Below are 23,663 nucleotides of genomic sequence, written 5' to 3'. Positions count from 1 at the left end.
TATATGTATAATAATGAAAAAAGCGAAGAAGAGTGGCCAGTGTAGTGGGTATTCGAACAATCAAGATACGGTCATCTCCAAGGTCCATCATCATCATCATCATCATCACCATCATCTCCTACAAAGGCAGATGGTCTTTAGTGTCACGTAGAAGACCATATCCGTGTTTCTCCTTCTGTTAGTGCCAGGTAGAGGTTGGGAAGTCTCCTCTGTTAATCAGAAAGACTCTTCAGATGGTGATCCAGAGGACTTTGTCCGGGACAGGATGTATGTATAAAATCTCTGTTGCGGAGAACAGCAGACATAATGCAGATATTAAAAACCGAATTCAACAATATTACAAAATTTATTGAACTTATAACATTCATTAATATTCATTCATATAAAGACATGAAATAAAAACGCATCAGTGATTCATATTTCTGAAGAGGCAACAGCCCCGTCTGTGTTCGCGCATGTGTCTCTGTGTAGCTGTTAGAGATGATGCTAATGTCAACAGTCTTCTTGGTAGATGATAAAGCCCCCCCCCCCCAAAAAAAAACAACAACTTATCAATTAAATGTTAACTACAAAAAGTAGACTATGCCTAATTGGTAGAATGACAAATCGCGACAATCCAGTGGCCAATTGTTTTGCAAACTCTGCCATCACATGAACGCTACAGTATCATCGCTTATCAAACAGTCTATTGCTGGTGTGCGCTTACATCGAAAAATTATATATTTATTTATTTTTCCCAGACCTCAAGTGGTCTCCTGACGTGGTTTAAGCATCGTTCTGGACCACAACTAAAACTGACTGTTCTATAAAAGTGATTTTGACAAAAAAAAAAAAAAAAAAACACAAAACGGAGAAAACAGAAATGAGGAAAAAAATGAAACGGAATCAGACAAAAAAAAAAAATTGAGTCAAATTTGCATCCAAGATGAGTCAATGAGCCACGTTGACAGAGACTGACAATAGCCAATGAGCCATGCCGACAGAGACTGACAATAGCCAGAGCCACGTTGACAGAGCCTGACAATAGTCAACGAGCCATGCCATGTTGACAGAGCCTGACAATAGCCCAGCCCAGCAAGACCCCGAGCCCGAGGTTAAGTTGTCCTCTCCTGCTTTAGTCCACATCCAGGTCCATGTCCAGTTCAGTGCTCAGGTTGAGGTAGAAGAACGCATACACACAGAGCATGAACACCAGGATGGCTAAGACGACCAGGAAAGCATCCTGCAATCACAGAAAGGGGAGAGACAAGTATATAGTTAAAAAAAAAGGCAATCTGCGATTTTAAAATAATGATATACACGGAGTATACTATCCATGAGATAGAATGACCAGGTGAAAGCTATGATCCCTTATTGATGTCACTGTGTAGCGTGCCGTCTTTCGGATGGGATGTTAAACGGGTGTCCTGACTCTCTGAGGTCATTAAAGATCCCATGTCACTTATCGTAAGAGTAGGGATGTTAACCCCGGAGTCCTGGCTAAAATTCCCAATCTGGCCCTCAAACCATCACGGTCACCTAATAATCCCCAGTTTACAATTGGCTCATTCATCCCCCTTCTCTCCCCTGTAACTATTCCCCAGGTCGTTGCTGCAAATGAGAACGTGTTCTCAGTCAACTTGGTAAAATAACGGATAAATAAACATTTTAAAAATGAACAATGTCTACACTGTTATTTTAAATGGACAAAAAAAAGTGATTTTCTTTCAAAAACAAGGACATTTCTAAGTGACCCAAACTTTTGAATGATGTAAGTGTGGTTGTGAAAAAAATCAATGAGATATACCATAAAGCAAAAAAACAAAAGCACATTTATGCAAATTTATAAAAAATAACCCATTCTAATTGGAAACCTCAAAAAGAGAAATTGTTTGATGCTGAATGTGTTAAATTCACTTCAAATCAGTGTAGATGAAGAGGAGGAGACCAGTTAAATAAGGATTTTTAAGCCTTGAGACATGGATTGTGTGTTTGCGCCATTCAAAGGGCAAGACAAAAGATTGAATTGTCTTTAAACCGTGTATGGTAGTAGGTGCCGGGCACACCGGTTTGAGTGTGTCAAGAACTGCAACGCTGCAGGGTTTTACACATACACATTGGAAACTGTTGAATCAAGAATGGTCCACCACCCAAAGAACATCTAGTCATCTTGACACAACTCTGGGAAACATTGGAGTCAACTTGGGACAGCATCCCTGTGGGACGCTATCGACACCTTGTAGAGTCAACATGGGACAGCATCCCTGTGGGACGCTTTCGACACCTTGTAGAGTCAACATGGGCCAGCATCCCTGTGGGACGCTTTCGACACCTTGTAGAGTCAACATGGACCAGCATCCCTGTGGAACGCTTTCCACACCTTGTAGAGTCCATGCCCCGACAAATTGAGGCTGTTCTGAGGGCAAAAGGGGGGGTAAGGGGGTACAACTCCATATTAGGAAGGTGTGCCTAATGCATTGTACACTCAGTGTATATCCAATGATTGTTAAAAAATACAACCCATAGATCCCTCATGAGTTTAGTTAAACTGTCGTGCCTAAAGTTAAGGTACAAAGACCACGTGGATTTATAAAGAGAGGGATGACAAACATCTGGAAAGAACATTTTGAAAAAAACGACAAAGAAATAAACTCAAATTAAAATCTGATTTAAGAAAAACGTCTAAATATTAGAATTAAATCAAAACCCACTTTCCAATTCCACATGAGGAATTAGCACTTAAGATCAAATCACTAAAAACATTGTGGTTTTAACAGCATCAAAAATGAGATGCTTGAACAACAGTTCTGAGCTGCAAGGTGCTCAAGTTTTTCGACCTCATGTTAACCCCGAATCACAACTGTAATCTAGTGGTCAATACTAATACTGTATCAAACAGTGACTGATGACACCATATCACAACTAATCTAGAGGTCATTATTAATAGTGGTCATTATTAATATTATTATTTGTGTCCCACACTGATTGAGATGAACTTTTTCAATATTCACAAATCAATTTTCCTAATTTAAACGTAGAGTTGAAGTGTTTAATTGTGCTGTTAATTGGATGGTTGCTGGAGCTGAGTGGTTTCCAACTTCAAATGGGTTTCTATGTGCTCCTTTAATACCCTTTACACCACATTACAACTCTCACCAGCCACGGGTCCACTAGAGTCCACACGGGTCCACACGGGTCCACTAGGGTCCACTAGGGACCACACGGGTCCACACGGGTCCACTAGAGTCCACACGGGTCCACTAAAGTCCACACGGGTCCACTAAAGTCCACACGGGTCCACTAGAGACCACACGGGTCCACTAGAGTCCACACGGGTCCACTAGAGTCCACACGGGTCCACTAGGGTCCACACGGGTCCACTAGAGTCCACACGGGTCCACTAGAGACCACACGGGTCCACACGAGTCCACTAGAGACCACACAGGTCCACTAGGGTCCACACGGGTCCACACGGGTCCACTAGAGACCACACGGGTCCACTAGAGACCACACGGGTCCACACGGGTTCACTAGAGTCCACCCGGGTCCACACGGGTCCACTAGAGTCCACACGGGTCCACTAGAGTCCACACGGTTCCACTAAGGTCCACACGGTTCCACTAGGGTCCACTATGATCCACACGGTTACACTAGGGTCCACAAGGGTCCACACGGGTCCACTCGAGACCACAAGGGTCCACTAGAGACCACACGGGTCCACCAGGGTCCACACGGGTCCACTAGGGTCTACACGGGTCCAATAGCGACCACACGGGTCCACTAGAGTCTACACGTGTCCACACGGGTCCACACGGGTCCACTAGGGTCCACACGGGTCCACTAGAGACCACACGGGTCCACTAGTGACCACACGGGTCCACTAGTGACCACACGGGTCCACTAGAGTCCACTAGAGACCACACGGGTCCACTAGAGTCCACTAGAGTCCACACGGGTCCACTAGGGTCCACACGGGTCCACTAGAGACCACACGGGTCCACACGGGTCCACTAGAGTCCACTAGAGACCACACGGGTCCACTAGAGACCACACGGGTCCACTAGAGTCCACTAGAGACCACAGGGTCCACTAGGGTCCACACGGGTCCACTAGGATCCACAGGGGTCCACTAGTCCACACGGGTCCACTAGAGTCCACACGGGTCCACTAGAGTCCACTAGAGTCCACACGGGTCCACTAGAGTCCACACGGGTTCACTAGAGACCACACGGGTCCACACAGGTCCACACAGGTCTACTAGAGACCACACGGGTCCACTAGAGTCCACACGGGTCCACTAGGGTCCACTAGAGTCCACACGGGTCTACTAGAGACCACACGGGTCCACTAGGGTCCACTAGAGTCCACTAGGGTCCACTAGAGACCACACGGGTCCACATGGGTCCACTCTCCTCTCAACCTTTGTTTTAAGAAGTCATTACCAAACTTTGTAATCAAAACTGAAGTGATTCAAGTGTTTTGTTCATTCAAATGGTTCATTCAGGGGCATTGCTATACTGTGTCGAGATAGCTGTAAAGGTGCTGCTCTGGGCTAGTTGTTTTGCAGAAGGCCTTTCCTTCAAGCAGGCCTTTCATTCAAGTATGTTATTCATTAAAATGTACTAAAATGGTGAGACCATTTCAATATGCAGAAAGATACCAGCGCCTACATTATCGCTCTTTTTAGACGTATACAATGCAAACCAAGGCCCTAATAAAAAAGGATGTGAATTTATTCTAAATATTCACATATCTGCAATTATAAAGCTTAGTTATTTTCAACACACACAAAAGTGTAATGCTGATATTCACATCTCTAGCTAAACCTACATAATCGTCAATATGCTGCAGCAGTACTGCCATCTTTCAGAGACGGGGTGGACAAGGCTGACGATGAGTAGGTCAGAGACATGATTTACCTCTTCTGCAGAGGATAAGTTCATTAGAGTAACCAGCCTCAGACATTGCAGCCCAAATAAATGATTCACAGAGTTCAAGTAACAGACACATGAACTGTTCAGAGGAGATTGCGTGAATCAGTCCTTCACGGTCGAATTGCTACAAAGAAACCAATACTAAAGGTCACCAATAAGAAGAAGACTTGATTGGACCAAGAAACACGAGCAATGGATATTAGACCAGTGACAATCTGTCCTGAAGTTTTTTGGTTCCAACCGCCGTGTCTTTGTGAGACGCAGAGTAGTTGAATGGATGATTTCTGCATGTGTGGTTCCCACCGTGAAGCATGGAGGAGGAGGTGTGATGGTGTTTTGCTGGTTTGTTTTTCAACACGACAATGACCCAACACACATCCAGGCTGTGCAAGGGCTATTTGACCAAGATGGAGAGTGATGGATCAAATCAAATCAAGTGTATTTGTCACATACACATGGTTAGCAGATGTTAATGCGAGCGTAGCGAAATGCTTGTGCTTCTAGTTCTGACAATGCAGTAATAACCAACGGGTAATCTGGCTAACAATTCCAAAACTCCTAGCTTATACACACAAGTGTAAAGGGATAAAGAATATGTACATAAAGATATATGAATGAGTGATGGTACAGAGCGGCATAGGCAAGATGCAGTAGATGGTATCGAGGACAGTATATACATATGAGATGAGTATGTAAACAAAGTCGCATAGTTAAAGTGGCTAGTGATACATGTATTACATAAAGATGCAGTAGATGATATAGAGTACAGTATATACGTATCCATATGAGATAAATAATGTAAACTATGTAAATTACTAATGTAAATTATATTAAGTAGCATTGTTTAAAGTGGCTAGTGATATATTTTACCTCAATTCCCATTATTAAAGTGGCTGGAGTTGAGTCAGTGTGTTGGCAGCAGCCACTCAATGTTAGTGGTGGCTGTTTAACAGTCTGATGGCTGGAGTGCTGCATCAGATGACCTGGTCTCCACAATCACCTGACCTCAATCTTTTGGGATGAGTTGGACCGCAGAGTGAAGGGAAAGCAGCCAACAAGTGCTCAGCATATGTGGGAACTCCTTCAAGACCGTTGGAAATGCATTCCTCATGAAGCTGGTTAAGAGAATGCCAAGAGTGTGCAAAGCTGTCATCAAGACAAAGGGTGGCTATTTTGAAGAATCAAAAATATAAAATATATTTTGATTTGTTTAACAATTTTTGGGGGGTTACTACACGATTGCATGTGTGTTATTTCATAGTTTTGATGTCTTCACTATTATTCCACAATGTAGAAATAAGTAAAAATTAAGAAAAACCAAAGAATGAGTAGGTGTGTCCAAACTTTTGCCATGAATATGGGCGAAAGTATTCGGAAAACAAGTGTGTAGTTAATTTGTGACAGAGTTCTTCACTCAGAGAAGAGAGAGAGATTTTATAGTATTATTCAGTTCACTGCTCTGTATGGACGTGAGGTATCATAGCTACACTAAATGGGACAAGCAATCCAACAGAAATACTGTAGAAATATTTGAAACACCAACAAATGCATGTAGGGCCGAATTAGGCCGGTCTACGTTGATAGACATCCCCTCTAAAAAAGAGCGCCCCCCCCCCCCCCCCCCCCCCATAGTGTCAAAGCGGGATTATGATTTTAAGAGCGCCAAATGTCTTGATGCATCTGAAGTATAGTATTGAATCTAGTCCATAATATTATGTGTCACTGGCCAACACACACACAACCCCATAGTGTCAAAGCGGGATTATGATTTTATAAATGTTTATAATTTTTTTTTTTTTTTAGTATTCAACCCCTTGTTATGGCAAGCCTAAATAAGTTCAGGAGTACCAATTTCATTGACTACCTCATCTCTGTACCCCACACATACAATGATCTATAAGGCAATGAATTTAAAAACACAGATTCATCCAAAGACCAGGGAGGTTTTCCAATGCTTCACAGAGAAGGGCACCTATTGGTAGATGGGTACAAATTAAAAGCAGACATTGAATATCCCTTTGAGCATGGTGAAGTTATTAATTACACTTTAGACGGTGTATCAATACACCCAGTCACTACAAAAATACAGGCGACCTTCCTAATTCAGTTTCCGGGGATTATCTCCTCATGGCCACAGTATAGAAAGAGAGTGAAGTTTCATAGAGAACAAAGGAATTTCTTCCACCTCACAGAACTTGAGGTCCGAACAACATTTATGTTCTGGAGAAGGTATAAAAGATCGGTGAAGCTAAGAACTGGTCCGTTTGGTACAATTTGTGAAACTCATGTGAGACAATTACCATAACGCCACATTACCATACCGCTGTTTATATAATAGCCTCAGATATGAGGCTTACATCTAATTGTTGTATAAGATGAATGAGTGAGGATGATACTGTTTGTGAAATTGTGTCATGTGATTTTGGACTGTTTAATGGAGGAAACTCCAATTCCCTAAAATGTTTCACTAAGTCCTTGGCACGCCCCCAGGGGCACAGACAGGACACGGCGTCATGAGCCCTTTTCTATGTTCCGAATAAAACCCCCACCTGGGTTTTTCTATCACGAGACCAGCTTACCTCGATAACGCGTGGGCCAAGGTTTGAGACCGAGCTTACCTCAAATTATGAGAGCGCTAAGGGTTGAGACGAGACCAGTACCTCTATCATAGAGGGAAATAAGGTTCAAGTAGATTGCTGAATCTTTTAACCATCCCACGTGGTTAAACTCTTAGACTATCGATACCGACAGAATAAGAACAAGTCTTTGATATTAATTACTAGTCTGCAGCTAGGAATTCGGTATCATTGAACGCGAAGACCGACAACCGCCGAAACATCTATTCTATAACGACATGAATGAATGTCGCTCTGAACTACCCATTATAACCATGAGAGAGAGACTCCAACAGAAACAAACTTTTCAACAGAAACCCCGACGACACACTGAGCGTAAATAAATATTGATTGCAATTGTTCCCGAATGAGTGAGCGTTCATGTGCAAAGGATTAGCATTTCAATTGTTATAATTATCAACTGTGTGTCGTCTTATCTCAGTCGACCCCCACTTCCCTTTTGTACACCAAGCCGCGATGCCGGTTTATCCCACTAGGGAAACTCCGTTATCATTTCCTTGTAACTATCTACTGTTTGTTTATGCATTTCTGTGAATTACTTAGTTAGTAAATAAATGATTTAAGACAATTGATGTATGGATGACTCATAGTGAAGACTGGGTTCGTGCAGATAACCAACAATTTACAACGTTTGGAATGAGACTAAAGTGAGGTAAAATAAATAATTCATTCATTCGAAGACTAATTGATCAGATATTAAAATATCTGAAAAGTTGTATTAGGAAAATTATAACTTTGTAATCTGAATATTTTCCTTGGTGCCCCTACTTCCTAGTTAATTACATTTGCCTGATTAGTTAATCACGAAATGCTAATTACAGAGAATCTTTGATAAAAACTAAAAGTCTTCAGTTAATGATAGTAAAGACACGACACCTGAATGACAGAGTGAAAAGAAGGAATCCTGTACAGAATAATTGCTCATGGTCACATGATGTGGTAGCCCTTCCTGCGTACTTCAAAACCAGCGTCTTTTTTCAGACAAGAGGGAATTTCCTCATGGTTTAATGGTCTAAGACATAGGATGCTCCCGTGGGAAGCATCATATCCCGTGTTTTACATCGGCAGGACAGAACGGCTGCGTCGGGTAAACTCAAGGAGGGTGGGGCGCGGTCTCAAATATAAAAAAATGTCAATGTTACTTTTTTTGGGGCGACCCGACCGTATTCACAAAGAAATGTGCATTATAGATCTATCATTCTCATTGAAAGCCAGTCTAAGAAGTGGTAGATCTACTCTGTACGCTATGTCTGTGTTTCCCGTTCTTAAGTTTTGTTATTGCATCTTTTACTTATGGTTTTGTACACCAGCTTCAAAAAAGCTCAAAATACTATATTGTAGAAAGTACTAAAAATAAAGAAAAACCCTTTAATGAGTAGGTGTCCAAACGTTTGACTGGATCTTATTTATGAAAACGCATTGAACGGATGTGGGTGGAGCCTACTTAAGGGTGCAAATTTTAAAAAGGCCGATGTGTAAAACTTAAGAGCAGAGTAGTAAGAGCAGTGTTTTTCTCTCAACTATACTGAACAAAAATATAACATTTCTTGTAAGAAACCAGCATGTCATCTATGCAACTAAAAAAAAACGAACAGCGACGAACAGCGACACATACATACCTTCACTCTTCCCGCATTTGGCAAATCTGACCATAAATCCTCCTGATTCCTGCTTATAAGCGGATACTAAGCTACAGGACTGTTTCACTAGCAGAATGAAATATGTTCCAAGATTCATCCAATGGCATTACCAGCTCAGTCACCGGGCTTCATCAATAAGTGAATCAACAACGTCGTCCCAAAAGTGACCGTACGTACATATCCCAACCAGAAGCCATGGATTACAGGCAACATCCGCACTGACACACTTCTAGGAAATCCCGCTATGCCCTCCACCGAACAATCAAACAGGCAAAGTGTCAATACGGCTGAGAAGGAATCCACCGGCTCTGACACTCGTCGCATGTGGCTTAAAAACTATCATGGTGTAGAAAGAGAAACCCAGCCGTGAGCTGGCCAGTGATGCGTGCCTACCAGACAAGCTAAATGCCTTCTATGCTCACTTCCGAGCCAATTAACACTGAACCATGCGAGAGCATTTTCAACTTCTCCCTGACCCAGTCTGAAATACCTACATGTTTCAAGAGGACAACAATAGTCCCTGTGCATAAGAATGCCAAGGTAACATGTCTAAATGACTATCGCCCCATAGCACTCACACACAATAAATACATTGCTCTGGCAACAGTGGCAACCAGCCATTAATTCAAATAAAGCATTTACTGAATTGAATTGAGAGAGAGACCACAGCAGGTGGGTTCCCGCTCCTTGGCTCCCCGAACATCACCACACCACCTGGTCACAGCACAGCAGCTCTCGCAGCATGCCAAGATCCACCAGCCCCATGGAGCAGCTGGCCGTACCTGCCTGCCACACACACGCTCTGGGCTCCAGGACAGCCTGTCTGCCCGCCTGGCTGCCTGGCCAGCTGGAACCCTAGGAGACACCAGCTGCAGCGGAGACCAGAACACACGGAGGAGAGGTCTTCAAATCGTCTCACACAAAAAACAGGCCCAACAAAGCCGTAACCGTCAGCGAGAGAGGGTGGTGTTCCCCAAAATCAGGCTAACAGTGTAATAAAAAAAATGAAGCCCACGGCCTCAAAGACAAACAGGGAGATGACCCCTCTAAAATAAATGTAAAAACATGATTTCTGTTAAAATACTAAATTGAAGGGGAGGCCATATCCATTCCATTATCTACATTCCAAACCAATATTTGGGTATTTAAATGGTTTCCATCTTCCTCCCAGAGGAATACTGTTCCCTTTGATTCCCCGTTCCAGTTGATCACTAAGAACATTAGTATTTCACGACTAATCTAACGGGATTAAGGGAATGCCCCCCCAACACTACTGTGGACAGTTCAGGAAGTAGAAGCTGTGTGTTAATACGTGTCTGTGTTCCGTCCCGGTCGGGCGGTTCCTCTGTGTTCTGTCACGGTAGTGGTTAGAGGAGGTTTATTTGTGTGAATCAGGCCTTCATGGTCAAATTGCTGTAGTCTCCTCCAAACAGTGGATGTTGAGATGTGTCTGCTACTTGAACTCTGTGAAGCATTAATTGGGATGCAATCTGAGGTGCAGTTAACTCTAATAAACTTATCCTCTGTAGCAGAGGTAACTATGGGTCTTCCTTTCCTGTGGCGGTCCTCATGAGAGACAGTTAACTCGAATGAACGTATCCTCTGCAGCAGAAGTAACTCTGGGTCTTCCTTTCCTGTGGCGGTCCTCATGAGAGACAGTTAACACGAATGAACGTATCCTCTGCAGCAGAGGTAACTCTGGGTCTTCCTTTCCTGTGGTGGTCCTCATGAGAGCCAGTTTCATCATAGCGCTTGATGGTTTTTGCGACTGCACTTGAAAAAACTTTCAAAGTTATGGAAATGATCCAGAATTGACTGACCTTCATGTCTTAAAAGTAATGATGGACTGTCGTTTCTCTTTGCTTATTTAAGCTGTTCTTGCCATAATATGGACTTATCCCTATTTGGTAAAATACCATCTTCTGTATACCACCCCTACCTCGTCACAACACAACTGATTGGTTCAAACGCACTAAGAAGGAAAGAAGTTCCACAAATTAACCTTGAACAAGGCACACCTGTTAATTGAAATGCATTCCAGGTGACTATGTCATGAAGCTGGTTGAGAGAACGCCAACAGTGTGCAAAGCTGTCATAATACTTTTTAGGTCGCTACATTTCATGTGTGTTATTTCATAGTTTTTATATCTTCACTATTATAATACAAAGTAGGAAAAATAAATAATAATAAAATAGTAAAAATAAAGAAAAACCCTTGAATGAGGTGCAAGCAAACTTTTGACCGGTACCCCCCCATCCCGTCCTCTCGCCCGTGTATCCCGTCCTCGTCCTCTCGCCCGTGTACCCCCCATCCCCTCGCCCATGTACCCCCCCATCCCCGTCCTCTCGCCCATGTACCCCCCCATCCCCGTCCTCTCGCCCGTGTATCCCGTCCCCGTCCTCTCGCCCGTGTATCCCGTCCCCCCTCTCGTCCTCTTGCCCGTGTACCCCCCCCCCGTCCTCTCGCCCGTGTACCCCCCCCCCCCGTCCTCTCGCCCGTGTACCAGTCACACTGTACTGTATAAAGTATGTGGACACCTGCTCATCCAACATCTCATTCCAAATCGGGTCTGTCCTCTGCCAGGAAGCCTTGATCAGCACAACAGGTGGTGGCAATGAAGCTCCTGATGAACAGTTCTAGCAGTTTGGAACTCGGTAGTGAGTGTTGCAACCGAGGACGATTTTCATGAGCTACGCGCTTCAACACTCGGCGGTCCCGTTCTGTGAGCTTGTGTGGCCTACCACTTTGCAGATGAGCCGTTGTTGCTCCTAGACTTTTCCACTTCACAATAACAGCACTTAGTTGATCGGGGTAGCACTAGCAGGACAGAAATTTGACGAACTGACTTGTTGGAAAGGTGATGATAATGCCACGTTCAAAGTCACTGAGCTCTTCAGTAAGGCCATTCTACTGCCCGTGTGCTCCATTTTATACACCTGTCAGCAACGGGTATGGCTGAAATAGCTGAATCTACTAATTTGAAGGGGTGTCCCCACACACACACTGCATTCGGAAAGTATTTACAAACCTACATTTTTTTCCCACATTTTGTTACGTTACAGCCTTATTCTAAAATGGATTAAATAGTTTTTTCACAACACAATGACAAAGCAAAAGTCCGGGCCACTCAAGGAGACTGAGCCACTGCTGGATTGTTTTGGCTGTGAGCTTAGGGTCGTTGTCCTGTTGGAAGGTTAACCTTCGCCCCAGTCTGAGCACATTTTCATCAAGGATCTCTGTGCTGTCAATATATTGAAGATAAAAAACAAGCAAAAACAGACTGATGGAAGAGTCCCCATACATACCACTACGCCAGTCGAGAAGTTTTAATGGAGACATGGAAGCTTTAGTTTTTAGCGAGTCCAACCACACAAGGAACAAAGACAAAACTCCTGATCACTCAAGAGTAACATTTATATACACCCAGGAGGAGAAAAAAGTAGGCACTGCCTACTCCAGACAACTCGTTTTATTTTTTAAATCATATGAGCAAAAAATATTTCATTTTATTTGGAATGCTAAACCAGACAGGATTAAACATGCATATTTATATAATGATAATTTTGGAGGCTGAAATTATTAAATTATACAATATTAAAGCATTAAACCTCTCATTAAAAGCTTCACTCACATTAATTGGTTTGCCAGTAGATTATAAGGCTCAGCCTTCATACAGACCGCAACTTCTCATTTTCCAATTAACTGAAAATTAAACTTTGTTCAACATATCACCCTTTCCTAAAAACAATCCATACAAAGCTGGTTACAATGAAATGTTATCCTCCAGAAAAAGACACAACTAATAATACAACTACTATTATGGTTAAACTCAAATATACGGATTGATAAATAACAAAATAATTGCTCAGAGCATTTTGAGAAATGCTCTCCTCTCTTTAGTCGCCAACGGATCAACGCTTCGACACGGAGGATCTCACATTGACTTTACTTTTTATTATTTTAAATTAAGATGTTTCAGATTAACCAACGTGACAATGATTTTGAGAAATGAACATTGTTGATATGAAAACTGTTCCACAAAAATGCACAGATGAAAAAGCACAAACTGTTATGCAGAACGGTGGGATAAATTGTACGTTTTCCCGTTAAAACATGAAGTCTTTATAAAATAATTGCCTCCACATTTCCATGGTTGGATTTTGTATATAGCCTGATAATATGAAATAAAAAACTTTTCAGGTTTCAAAACAATGAAGTATGTTTTCAAAATGCCTCCAGCTAACCTTGTAGTGGTGGATGACGCTCTGATAGACTGTTGAATTGTGAAATGGGAGACGCACTTCAATTACCAGTTGAGAAATTGAAAAATCGCAGCTATTTTTTTTTAAATGAAAACTGTTAACGTGCGAATGCATCTAGAATTGCTGCATATGTTCTACTCCGGCAGCAACAGGAGAAATCTCTCCCAGGCTCTGTATGCTGTGAGTGTGTGATAGTGGTGTTGGATAAATAAGATGCATGATGGCTAACAAAAGACAAATTTAATTATGCAAATGGACCTACACACAGATAAGCATGGTGGTCAAAAAATTGTACTTCAACTGGTATTTTCATCAGTGAATAAAAAGCAACGTTTTTTTTTTTCCCTCTCGGTCATTTTGGGCAGCAACAGATGTCACAAGGTGGCCCTTTCGGGGTGTAAATTGTGGACCCACCCCCCCGCCCCCTCGCTCACCCACATCAGGTTTTACAACAGTCATAAATTCCTGCTTTAGAAACTCTCTTCGCTGCCATGGAGCACGGAGGGAGAGCACAGAGGGAGAGCACAGAGGGAGAGCACGGAGGGAGAGCACGGAGGGAGAGCACGGAGGGAGAGCACGGAGGGAGAGCACGGAGGGAGAGCACGGAGGGAGAGCACGGAGGGAGAGCACGGAGGGAGAGCCCGGAGGGAGAGCCCGGAGGGAGAGCACGGAGGGAGGGCACGGAGGGAGAGCACGGAGGGAGAGCACAGAGGGAGAGCCCGGAGCAGCCACTCTAAGAACAGTTCCCGAATGGTACTCTGAAGTATCCATTATAACAACTACGATAGACTGTGACTCCTGGGGAACGCACCTTTCTGTCAATACTCTCCAGCAGATGGACCAGCGACCACAGAGAGAGAAAAGACAAATACTCGTAAATATGTAAATTGCAATTTATTTTCGAATGAGCGGTAGTTCTCGTAAGGTATTAGCAATTTCTATGAGTGTAGTTCTGAGTTTCCCCCTTCCCTTTGTCTACCAAGTCGTCATATCCGTTTCATCCACTTGGGAAAGTCTTTGTATTATGTAATACTAATTGTGGGTGTGTTTCATGTATTTCTGTGATTTGATTAGTAAGTTAGAGTGGAGGACAGAGGAGCTTCTTAAAGAAGAAGTTACAGGTCTGTGAGAGCCAGAAATCTTGCTTGTTTGTAGGTGACCAAATACTTATTTTGTATTTTGCTGATTCATAATTTTGTACAGATATCCAAGGCTTTGCGACGTTCAGTAATGAGAACTGATGATGTCATAATAATACATTAATAGAAGACTCGAGAAGATATGAAAATAGTAGATTCGGGAAAACATTTTCCCGTGGTGCCGACTTCCTAGTTAATCACGTAATAATAATTATTATTACACAGAGAATTGATTTTATAAAATAAGTCTTCACATTTAATGATAGTCAGACGACACAGTCATATAATAAAAAATAAATAAAAACACTTTTCATCTACTTTTGGGGGCCAAAAGCAGCTAACAGAAACCCTGAACAGATTATACTATAAACTACAGCTTACTGCTAACAAAGGAGCTAAACAATATTAGTCATGTTTATATAATATGCGCTACTTATTACATGTTGTGTTTTAAATTGTGTACAATTACATTCTCTGTATTGTTCCCGGGGCAAATGAGACCTAAGTCTCAAGGTGTTTTCAACAGTTAAATGGAAGTTAATAGATAATGCTTCTTAATATAAAATGGCAGATTAGACGGTGTGTGTGTGTTCGTGACCATTTCATCACAGAGAGGAGGGTGAGACATACAGACCCTTATTCCAGGAGCACTCTTCTTCGCCTCAGCCTTCAACTTCGTCAACTTCAGAGCTGACTTGGTCTTCTTGTAGTCTTGTTTACCTGAAATATAAAATGGACATAGATATAATATACACTGCTCACTGCTATATCTACTGTAGTCACCCCTTCTCCTACTGTATCAGCATCATGGAGGTACTATAATACTATATCTACTGTAGTGACCCCTTCTCCTACTATATCAGCATCATGGAGGTACTATAATACTATATACTATATCTACTGTAGTGACCCCTTCTCCTACTATATCAGCATCATGGAGGTACTATAATACTATATACTATATCTACTGTAGTCACCCCTTCTCCTACTATATCAGCATCATGGAGGTACTATAATACTATATAATATATCTACTGTAGTGACCCCTTCTCCTACTATATCAGCATCATGGAGGTACTATAATACTATATACTATATCTACTGTAGTCACCCCTTCTCCTACTATATCAGCATCATGGAGGTACTATAATACTATATAATATATCTACTGTAGTGACCCCTTCTCCTACTATATCAGCATCATGGAGGTACTATAATACTATATCTACTGTAGTCACCCCTTCTCCTACTACACTGCTCAAAAAAATAAAAGGGAACACTTAAAACAACACAATGTAACTCCAAGTCAATCACACTTCTGTGAATTCAAACTGTCCACTTAGGAAGCAACACTGATTGACAATAAATTTCACATGCTGTTGTGCAAATGGAATTGACAACAGGTGGAATTATAGGCAATTAGCAAGACACCCCCAATAAAGGAGTGGTTCTGCAGGTGGTGACCACAGACCACTTCTCAGTTCCTATGCTTCCTGGCTGATGTTTTGGTCACTTTTGAATGCTGGCGGTGCTTTCACTCTAGTGGTAGCCTGAGACGGAGTCTACAACCCACACAAGTGGCTTAGGTAGTGCAGCTCATCCAGGATGGAACATCAATGCGAGCTGTGGCAAGAAGGTTTGCTGTGTCTGTCAGCGTAGTGTCCAGAGCATGGGAGGCGCTACCAGGACATCAGGAGATGTGGAGGAGTCCGTAGGAGGGCAACAACCCAGCAGCAGGACCGCTACCTCCGCCTTTGTGCAAGGAGGAGCACTGCCAGAGCCCTGCAAAATGACATCCAGCAGGCCACAAATGTGCATGTGTCTGCTCAAACGGTCAGAAACAGACTCCATGAGGGCCCGAGACGTTTGGCATTTGCCAGAGAACACCAAGATTGGCAAATTCGCCACTGGCGCCCTGTGCTGTTCACAGACGTGACAGAGTCTGGAGACGCCGTGGTGAACAAACTGCTGCCTGCCACATCCTCCAGCGTGACCGGTTTGGGGGCCCACCAACGCCACGTTGCACCATAGACTGTCCAGGAGTTGGCGGATGCTTTAGTCCAGGTCCGGGAGGAGATCCCTCAGGAGACCACCTCATCAGGAGCATGCCCAGGCGTTGTAGGGAGGTCATACAGGCACGTGGAGGCCACACACAGTACTGAGCCTCATTTTGACTTGTTTTAAGGACATTATATCAAAGTGTGATCAGCCCGTAGTGTGGTTTTCCACTTTAATTTTCAGTGTGACTCCAAATCCAGACCTCCATGGGTTGATAAATTTGATTTCCATTGACAATTTGTGTGATTTTGTTGTCAGCACATTCAACTACGTAAAGAAAAAAGTATTTAATAAGAATATTTAATTCATTCAGATCTAGGATGTGTTATTTTAGTGTTCCCTTTATTTTTTTGAGCAGTGTATATATATATATATATATATATATATATATATATATATATATATATATATATATATATATATATATAAAATCAATGTAAGAAATATATGACGAAAAAAAAAACAATGAATGAGGATGAGGACTGTGGTAATTGTATTTAATTAACTGCTCACACACACAAAGTGAGATATTTGTGTGCATGGTTCAGTTTGGATTCTAAACAGCTGTTCTTTCTGAGGTGAAGCGGACAAACTGGTCACCAGGTAGGGTGGAGGGGCGGAAAGGAGTAGAGGAGAGAGGTAGAGAGGTGTCCTTGGTGACTCCAGCAGAATGCCCAGGGTGAGGTCTGGCAGAGTGCTGTCAACACACAGGGCCAATTTACAGACACACTCCTAGATAGTTAGCGTCTAAACACACTCCTAGATAGTTAGCGTCTAAACACACTCCTAGACAGTTACCGTCTAAACACACTCCTAGACAATCACTCTGGAACAAATAGGCCTTGGCCTCCCACATCCAGATGGATGGGGCAGAGTCTGCCTCTCTCTCTCTGACACTACTCCAGCACTGTGCGTGTATATATGGTAATCAGGGTGGAACAGACTGGGGGAAAGAAATCATTAGCAGACAGAACGTCAAACAGAATGTCTGGTGGTAAATCTCTACAGGTTCACAACTATTTAATTCAGAATTGAAGAATGATACTCAAGAGGGCACAAAATGATTCCACTTAAAACCAAAATGTAACAATTGCTTGAGTGGCTTCTAAATTTCACCTGTTATAGTGTAAAACACCATACGACTGGGCCTAGGTTAAACTAGTTGTATCAGCTTGTGAAAGCATTACCAGCCTGCACCTGGAATGCTTTGGTCATTTAGATGTATTACGGATCCCCATTACTCTTCCTGGGGTCCAACATTGATACGGTTACATACAACATCACATAACACAGTGTGTTCCCTCAGGCCACTACTCTACTACCACACATCTGCAATACAACATCCATGTGTACGTGTGTAGAGTGTGTGTGTCTCTCTTCACACAGTCCACACTGTTCCATAAGGTGTATTTTTATCTGTTTTTTAAATCTGATTCTCCAGCTGCATCAGTTACCTGATGTGGAATAGAGATCCATGTAGTCATGGCTCTATGTCATACTGTGGAATAGAGTTTCATGTAGTCATGGCTCTATGTAGTACTGTGGAATAGAGTTCCATGTAGTCATGGCTCTATGTAGTACTGTGGAATAGAGTTCCATGTAGTCATGGCTCTATGTAGTACTGTGGAATAGAGTTCCATGTAGTCATGGCTCTATGTAGTACTGTGGAATAGAGTTCCATGTAGTCATGGCTCTATGTAGTAATGTGGAATAGAGTTCCATGTAGTCATGGCTCTATGTAGTACTGTGGAATAGAGTATCATGTAGTCATGGCTCTATGTAGTACTGTGGAATAGAGTTCCATGTAGTCATGGCTCTATGTAGTACTGTGGAATAGAGTTCCATGTAGTCATGGCTCTATGTAGTACTGTGGAATAGAGTTCCATGTAGTCATGGCTCTATGTAGTAATGTGGAATAGAGTTCCATGTAGTCATGGCTCTATGTAGTACTGTGCTCCTTCCATAGTCTGTTCTGGACTTGGGGACTGTGAAGAGACCTCTGGAGGCATGTCTTGTGGGGTATGCATGGGTGTAGAGACTAAATAACTCCAGTAATTGTGTTCCGCGTGCAGGGAGAGATTAGTCAGTAAACTTCCTGTCATCGCAGTGTTAAATATAGTCTGCCCTATATGAAGAGACAAATTTTAAATAATTATACATTATTTGTGGCTTTGCCTTACAGGTAGGTTTTTGGACAACAATGGCATTTAATCACACACAATATCACAGGACTCAGGGTTAGGGAGGAGCTGTGGGTGGTGAAGAGCAAGATGTGGGTTAGGGTTAGGGTTAGGGTTAGGGTCAGGGTTAGGGTTAGGGTCAGGGTTAGGGAGGAGCTGTGGGTGGTGAAGAGCAAGATGTGGGCGATGGACGGAGAGCCATACACGGTTTTCCTTAACGGTCTGAGAGATATCAAAAACGTGTTTAAAAACCAAAAGAACGGTTTGTTGAATGTGTAGAACGGTTAGACAGGGGTTACCGGTACAGAGTTAACGGTTTAGATCAGGGGTTACCGGTACAGAGTTAACGGTTTAGATCAGGGATTACCGGTACAGAGTTAACGGTTTAGATCAGGGGTTACCGGTACAGAGTTAACGGTTTAGATCAGGGGTTACCGGTACAGAGTTAACGGTTTAGATCAGGGGTTACCGGTACAGAGTTAACGGTTTAGATCAGGGGTTACCGGTACAGAGTTAACGGTTTAGATCAGGGGTTACCGGTACAGAGTTAACGGTTTAGATCAGAGGTGGTTAGTGGATTATCTGACATGGGGGAGATGAAGACCCACTCAATTCCTCCCAGAAAAAAAATGGGGCAATCACTCATCAGCTTATGCAATCCACACATGATGATATGCGAAAAATGTTTCCACAACTAATGACTGGGAGAGAAAACTACGGCGACATCAACAGGTTGTCACGAATGGACAGAGACATCAATCAACATAATAAACCGACTGTCAGAGTTGTGCAGGTTTCCGAGTAAAACCAAACAACATAATTCGTTCAGCAGAAGAGAAACCTGGTGTATATGTAATTATTATGGGATTTCTGGTCACTGTGGCAGCGAGAATGTCGGAAAAGTGATTTTATGAGAAGAAGTGGCCAGGAGAAGATGGGTCCGTGTAAGGGAAAATGGAATCAAGACAACAGCCCCAATGACAATGTTGATGCAGAAATGTAAGAAGCTCTCCCCATCTCAGCAGCAGAGGTTGCTAGATGCTGTGGAGGTAAACTGACAGACTCCCTCCCCTCTTACGTCCCATCTCAACTGGCATACAAATGAAAATTAGATGGAATATAAAGTGAACATGATGGTTAATAACGTTTCAGTAGATACGGGTGCTGAAGTCATTGTATCTTATGTGTCGTGTCTTTGGCTATGCCGGAAAAAGTGATATGACATGCTATTCTATAAAATAACTTATCCGTAATTAATATTACCTGATTGAGCTAATCATGTAAAATGTAATTAACTAGAGAGTCTGGGCACCACAAAATAATATTTATAGAGCTGTTATCTTCCAAATAAACTCTTAAAGACCTCGTAATATTTTACATCAATAGCAGTCAATATTAATCGTCACCTTAATTGAGTCTCATCTGAAAGTTTTAAATTCTGCACGAACCCTGGCTAACAAGCTGAATCAGCAATGCAATATTGGGTTTCATTATTTATTTACTAAATACCTAATTAATCACACAGAATTACATATACAAAGAATTAATTAAACCTCAATTGCAAATTATGTCATAAAGGAAAACGTCCCTAGCGGACAGAACAGATATGACAGCTTGTTACACAAAAGAAAAGGGCAGGGTTTGAGTGAAGGAGCGGGAAGACTGAGGAACAAAGGGTAGAAGCTGTGCTATCGTAAATACAGTATCTTATGCATTCTAAATTACAGGCCATTTGGAAAAGGAGAATGCAATAAATATTTACTCTGAGCTGCGCTTCAGTAGGTTGGTGGTAGATGGAAGGCCGTGTTGCCCAACCGAGTCCTTTGAAGAATGTCTCTGGTGGTCAATTGGATACGTTGTAGTAACGTCATTGTGTGATAGACGGGATACTCTGTCTGTTCCTTCCTAACCCTCGTTTGCAGTTTCTGTTGCTAACTCAACGGCTAGGAGGTATCACTTCTGTAGTGAATAAGAGTTCAAAGTTCATTCAAAGTTTGAAATATCCAATAAATGTCGTTCCACTTCATGATTGTTGTTGATTCTTCACAAAAAAATACAGTTTTATATCTTTATGTTTGAAGCCTGAAATGTGGCAAAAGGTCGCAAAGTTCAAGGGGGCCGAATATTTTCGCAAGGCACTGTATATGCAGGGGGTACTGGTACAGAGTCAATGTGGAGGCTATTTACAGGGAATTACGGTACAGAGTCAATGTGGAGGCTATATGCAGGGGGTACTGGTACAGAGTCAATGTGGAGGCTATATGCAGGGGGTACTGGTACAGAGTCAATGTGGAGGCTATATGCAGGGGATACTGGTACAGAGTCAATGTGGAGGCTATATACAGGGTGTACTGGTACAGAGTCAATGTGGAGGCTATATACAGGGGGTACTGGTACAGAGTCAATGTGGAGGCTATATACAGGGAATTACGGTACAGAGTCAATGTGGAGGCTATATACAGGGGGTACTGGTACAGAGTCAATGTGGAGGCTATATACTGGGTATTACGGTACAGAGTCAATGTGGAGGCTATATACAGGGAATTACGGTACAGAGTCAATGTGGAGGCTATATACAGGGGGTACTGGTACAGAGTCAATGTGGAGGCTATATACAGGGGGTACTGGTACAGAGTCAATGTGGAGGCTATATACAGGGAATTACAGTACAGAGTCAATGTGGAGGCTATATACAGGGGGTACTGGTACAGAGTCAATGTGGAGGCTATATACAGGGGGTACTGGTACAGAGTCAATGTGGAGGCTATATACAGGGAATTACGGTACAGAGTCAATGTGGAGGCTATATACAGGGTGTTACGGTACAGAGTCAATGTGGAGGCTATATACAGGGTATTACGGTACAGAATCAATGTGGAGGCTATATACAGGGGGGTGCCAGAGTCAATGTGCTAGGGCACCGGTTAATTGAGGTAGTATGTACATGTAGGTAGAGTTAATTAAAGTGACTATGCATAGATGACAAACAGAGAGCGGCAGTGGAGGGGGGGGGGGGCAATGTGAATCATCTGGGTAGCCATTTGACTAGATGTTCAGGATGGCTTGGGGGCAGAAGCTGTGTAGAAGCCTTCGGTACTGCTTGCTGTGTGGTAGCAGAGAGAACAGTCTATGACTGGGGTGGCTGGAGTCTGACAATTGGTATAGAGGTCCTGGATGGCAGGAAGCTTGACGTACTGGGCCATACGCATTACCCTATGTAGTGCCTTACGGTCGGAGGCCAAGGTGTTGCCATACCAGGCAGTGATGCAACCATGCTCTCGATGGTGCAGCTGTAGAACATTTTGAGGACCCATGCCAAATCTTTTCAGTCTCCTGAGGGAGAATAGGTTTTGTCGTGCCCTCTTCACGACTGTCATGGTGTGCTTGGATCATGTTAGTTTGTTGGTGATGTGAACACCAAGGAACTTGAAGCTCTCAACCTGCTCCACGACAGCCCCGTCGATGAGAATGGGGGCGCGCTCGGTCCTCCTTTTCCACAATCATCTCCTTAGTCTTGATCATGTTGGAGGGAGAGGTTGATGTCCGGGCACCACATGGCTGTCTCGTCGGTGATCAGACCTACCACTGTTGTGTCATAGGCAAACATAATAATGGTGTTGGGAGTCATGCAGTCATGAGTGAACAGCGAGTACAGGAGGGGACTGAGCACACACCCCTGAGGGCCCCTGTGTTGAGGATCAGCATGGTGGATGTGTTGTTACCTACCTTTACCACCTGGGTGGCCCGTCAGGAAGTCCAGGATCCAGTTGCAGACGGATCCTGGAGGTGTTTAGTCCCAGCGTCCTTAGCTTAGTGATGAGCTTTGAGGGCACTATAATGTTGAACGCTGAGCTGTAGTTAATTAATAGCATTCTCATATAGGTGTTCCTTTTGTCCAGGTGAGAAAAGGCAGTGTGGAGTGCGATTGAGATTGCATCATCTGTTGGGGCGGTATGCAAATTGGAGTGGGTCTAGGGTTTCTGGGATAATGGTGTTGATGTGAGCCATGACCAGCCTTTCAAAGCACTTCATGGCTACAGATGTGAGTGCTACTGGTCGGTGGTCATTTAGGCAGTTTACCTTACTGTTCTTTGGCACAGGGATTATGGTGGTCTGCTTAAAACATGTTGGTAATACAGACTCAGACAGGTTGAAAATGTCAGTGAAGACACTTTCCGGTTGGTCAGCGCATGGTCGCAGTAAACATCCGGGTAATCTGTCTCTGCAGCCTGAATGTTGACCTGTTTTAAAGGTCTTACTCACATCGGCTATGGAGATCGTGAGCCTTTAAACAGTCATCCGGAACAGCTGGTGCTCTCATGCTTGTTTCTTGGCAATTTCTCACATGGAATAGCCTTCATTTCTCAGAACAATAATAGACTGACGAGTTTCAGAAGAAAGCTTTGTTTCTGGCCATTTTGAGCCTGTAACCAACAAATGCTGATGCTCCAGATACTCAACGAGGCCAGTTTTATTGCTTCATTAAAATCGGAAAACAGTTTCCAGCTGTGCTAAAATAATTGCAAAATGGTTTTCTAATGATCAATTAGCCTTTTAAAATGATTAACTTGGATTAGCTGAGGGATGGTTGCTGATTATGGGCCTCTGTACGCCTACGTAGATATTCCACTGAAAAAAATCAGCCGTTTGGCCATAGTCATTTACAACATTAACAATATCTACACTGTATATCTGATCAATGTTGTTATTTTTAAAATTGACATAAAGTGATTTTCTTTCAAAAACAAGGACATTTCTAAGTGACCACAAACGTTTGAATGGTAGTATGTACAATTGAAGTCAGAAGTTAACATACACTTAGTTTTCCATGAAA

General features: G+C 42.9%; 1 protein-coding gene across 5 annotated transcripts in view; it reads right to left on the bottom strand.

Moving 5' to 3' along the window:
* Nucleotides 1-327: 327 nt before the first annotated feature.
* The window catches only part of triqk (triple QxxK/R motif containing), a 48,920-nt gene continuing 25,584 nt past the window's right edge, over nt 328-23,663 (bottom strand). For all 5 annotated transcript variants that reach the window (XM_021559745.3, XM_036971306.2, XM_090228529.1 and 2 more), the window contains 2 exons: nt 15,226-15,311; nt 328-1,222 (listed from right to left, as the gene is read on the bottom strand). In XM_021559745.3, the coding sequence (XP_021415420.3) occupies nt 1,115-1,222; nt 15,226-15,311 (194 nt within the window). In that variant the 3' untranslated portion in view covers nt 328-1,114. The remainder of the gene's footprint in view (nt 1,223-15,225; nt 15,312-23,663) is intronic.

The sequence above is a fragment of the Oncorhynchus mykiss genome, chromosome 30 (genome assembly GCF_057628025.1).
Source record: "Oncorhynchus mykiss isolate SJ-2025 chromosome 30, ASM5762802v1, whole genome shotgun sequence".
Lineage (NCBI taxonomy): Eukaryota > Metazoa > Chordata > Actinopteri > Salmoniformes > Salmonidae > Oncorhynchus > Oncorhynchus mykiss.
The sequence above is the reverse complement of the archived record's forward strand: the minus strand, read 5'-3'. Positions and strand labels throughout refer to the sequence as shown.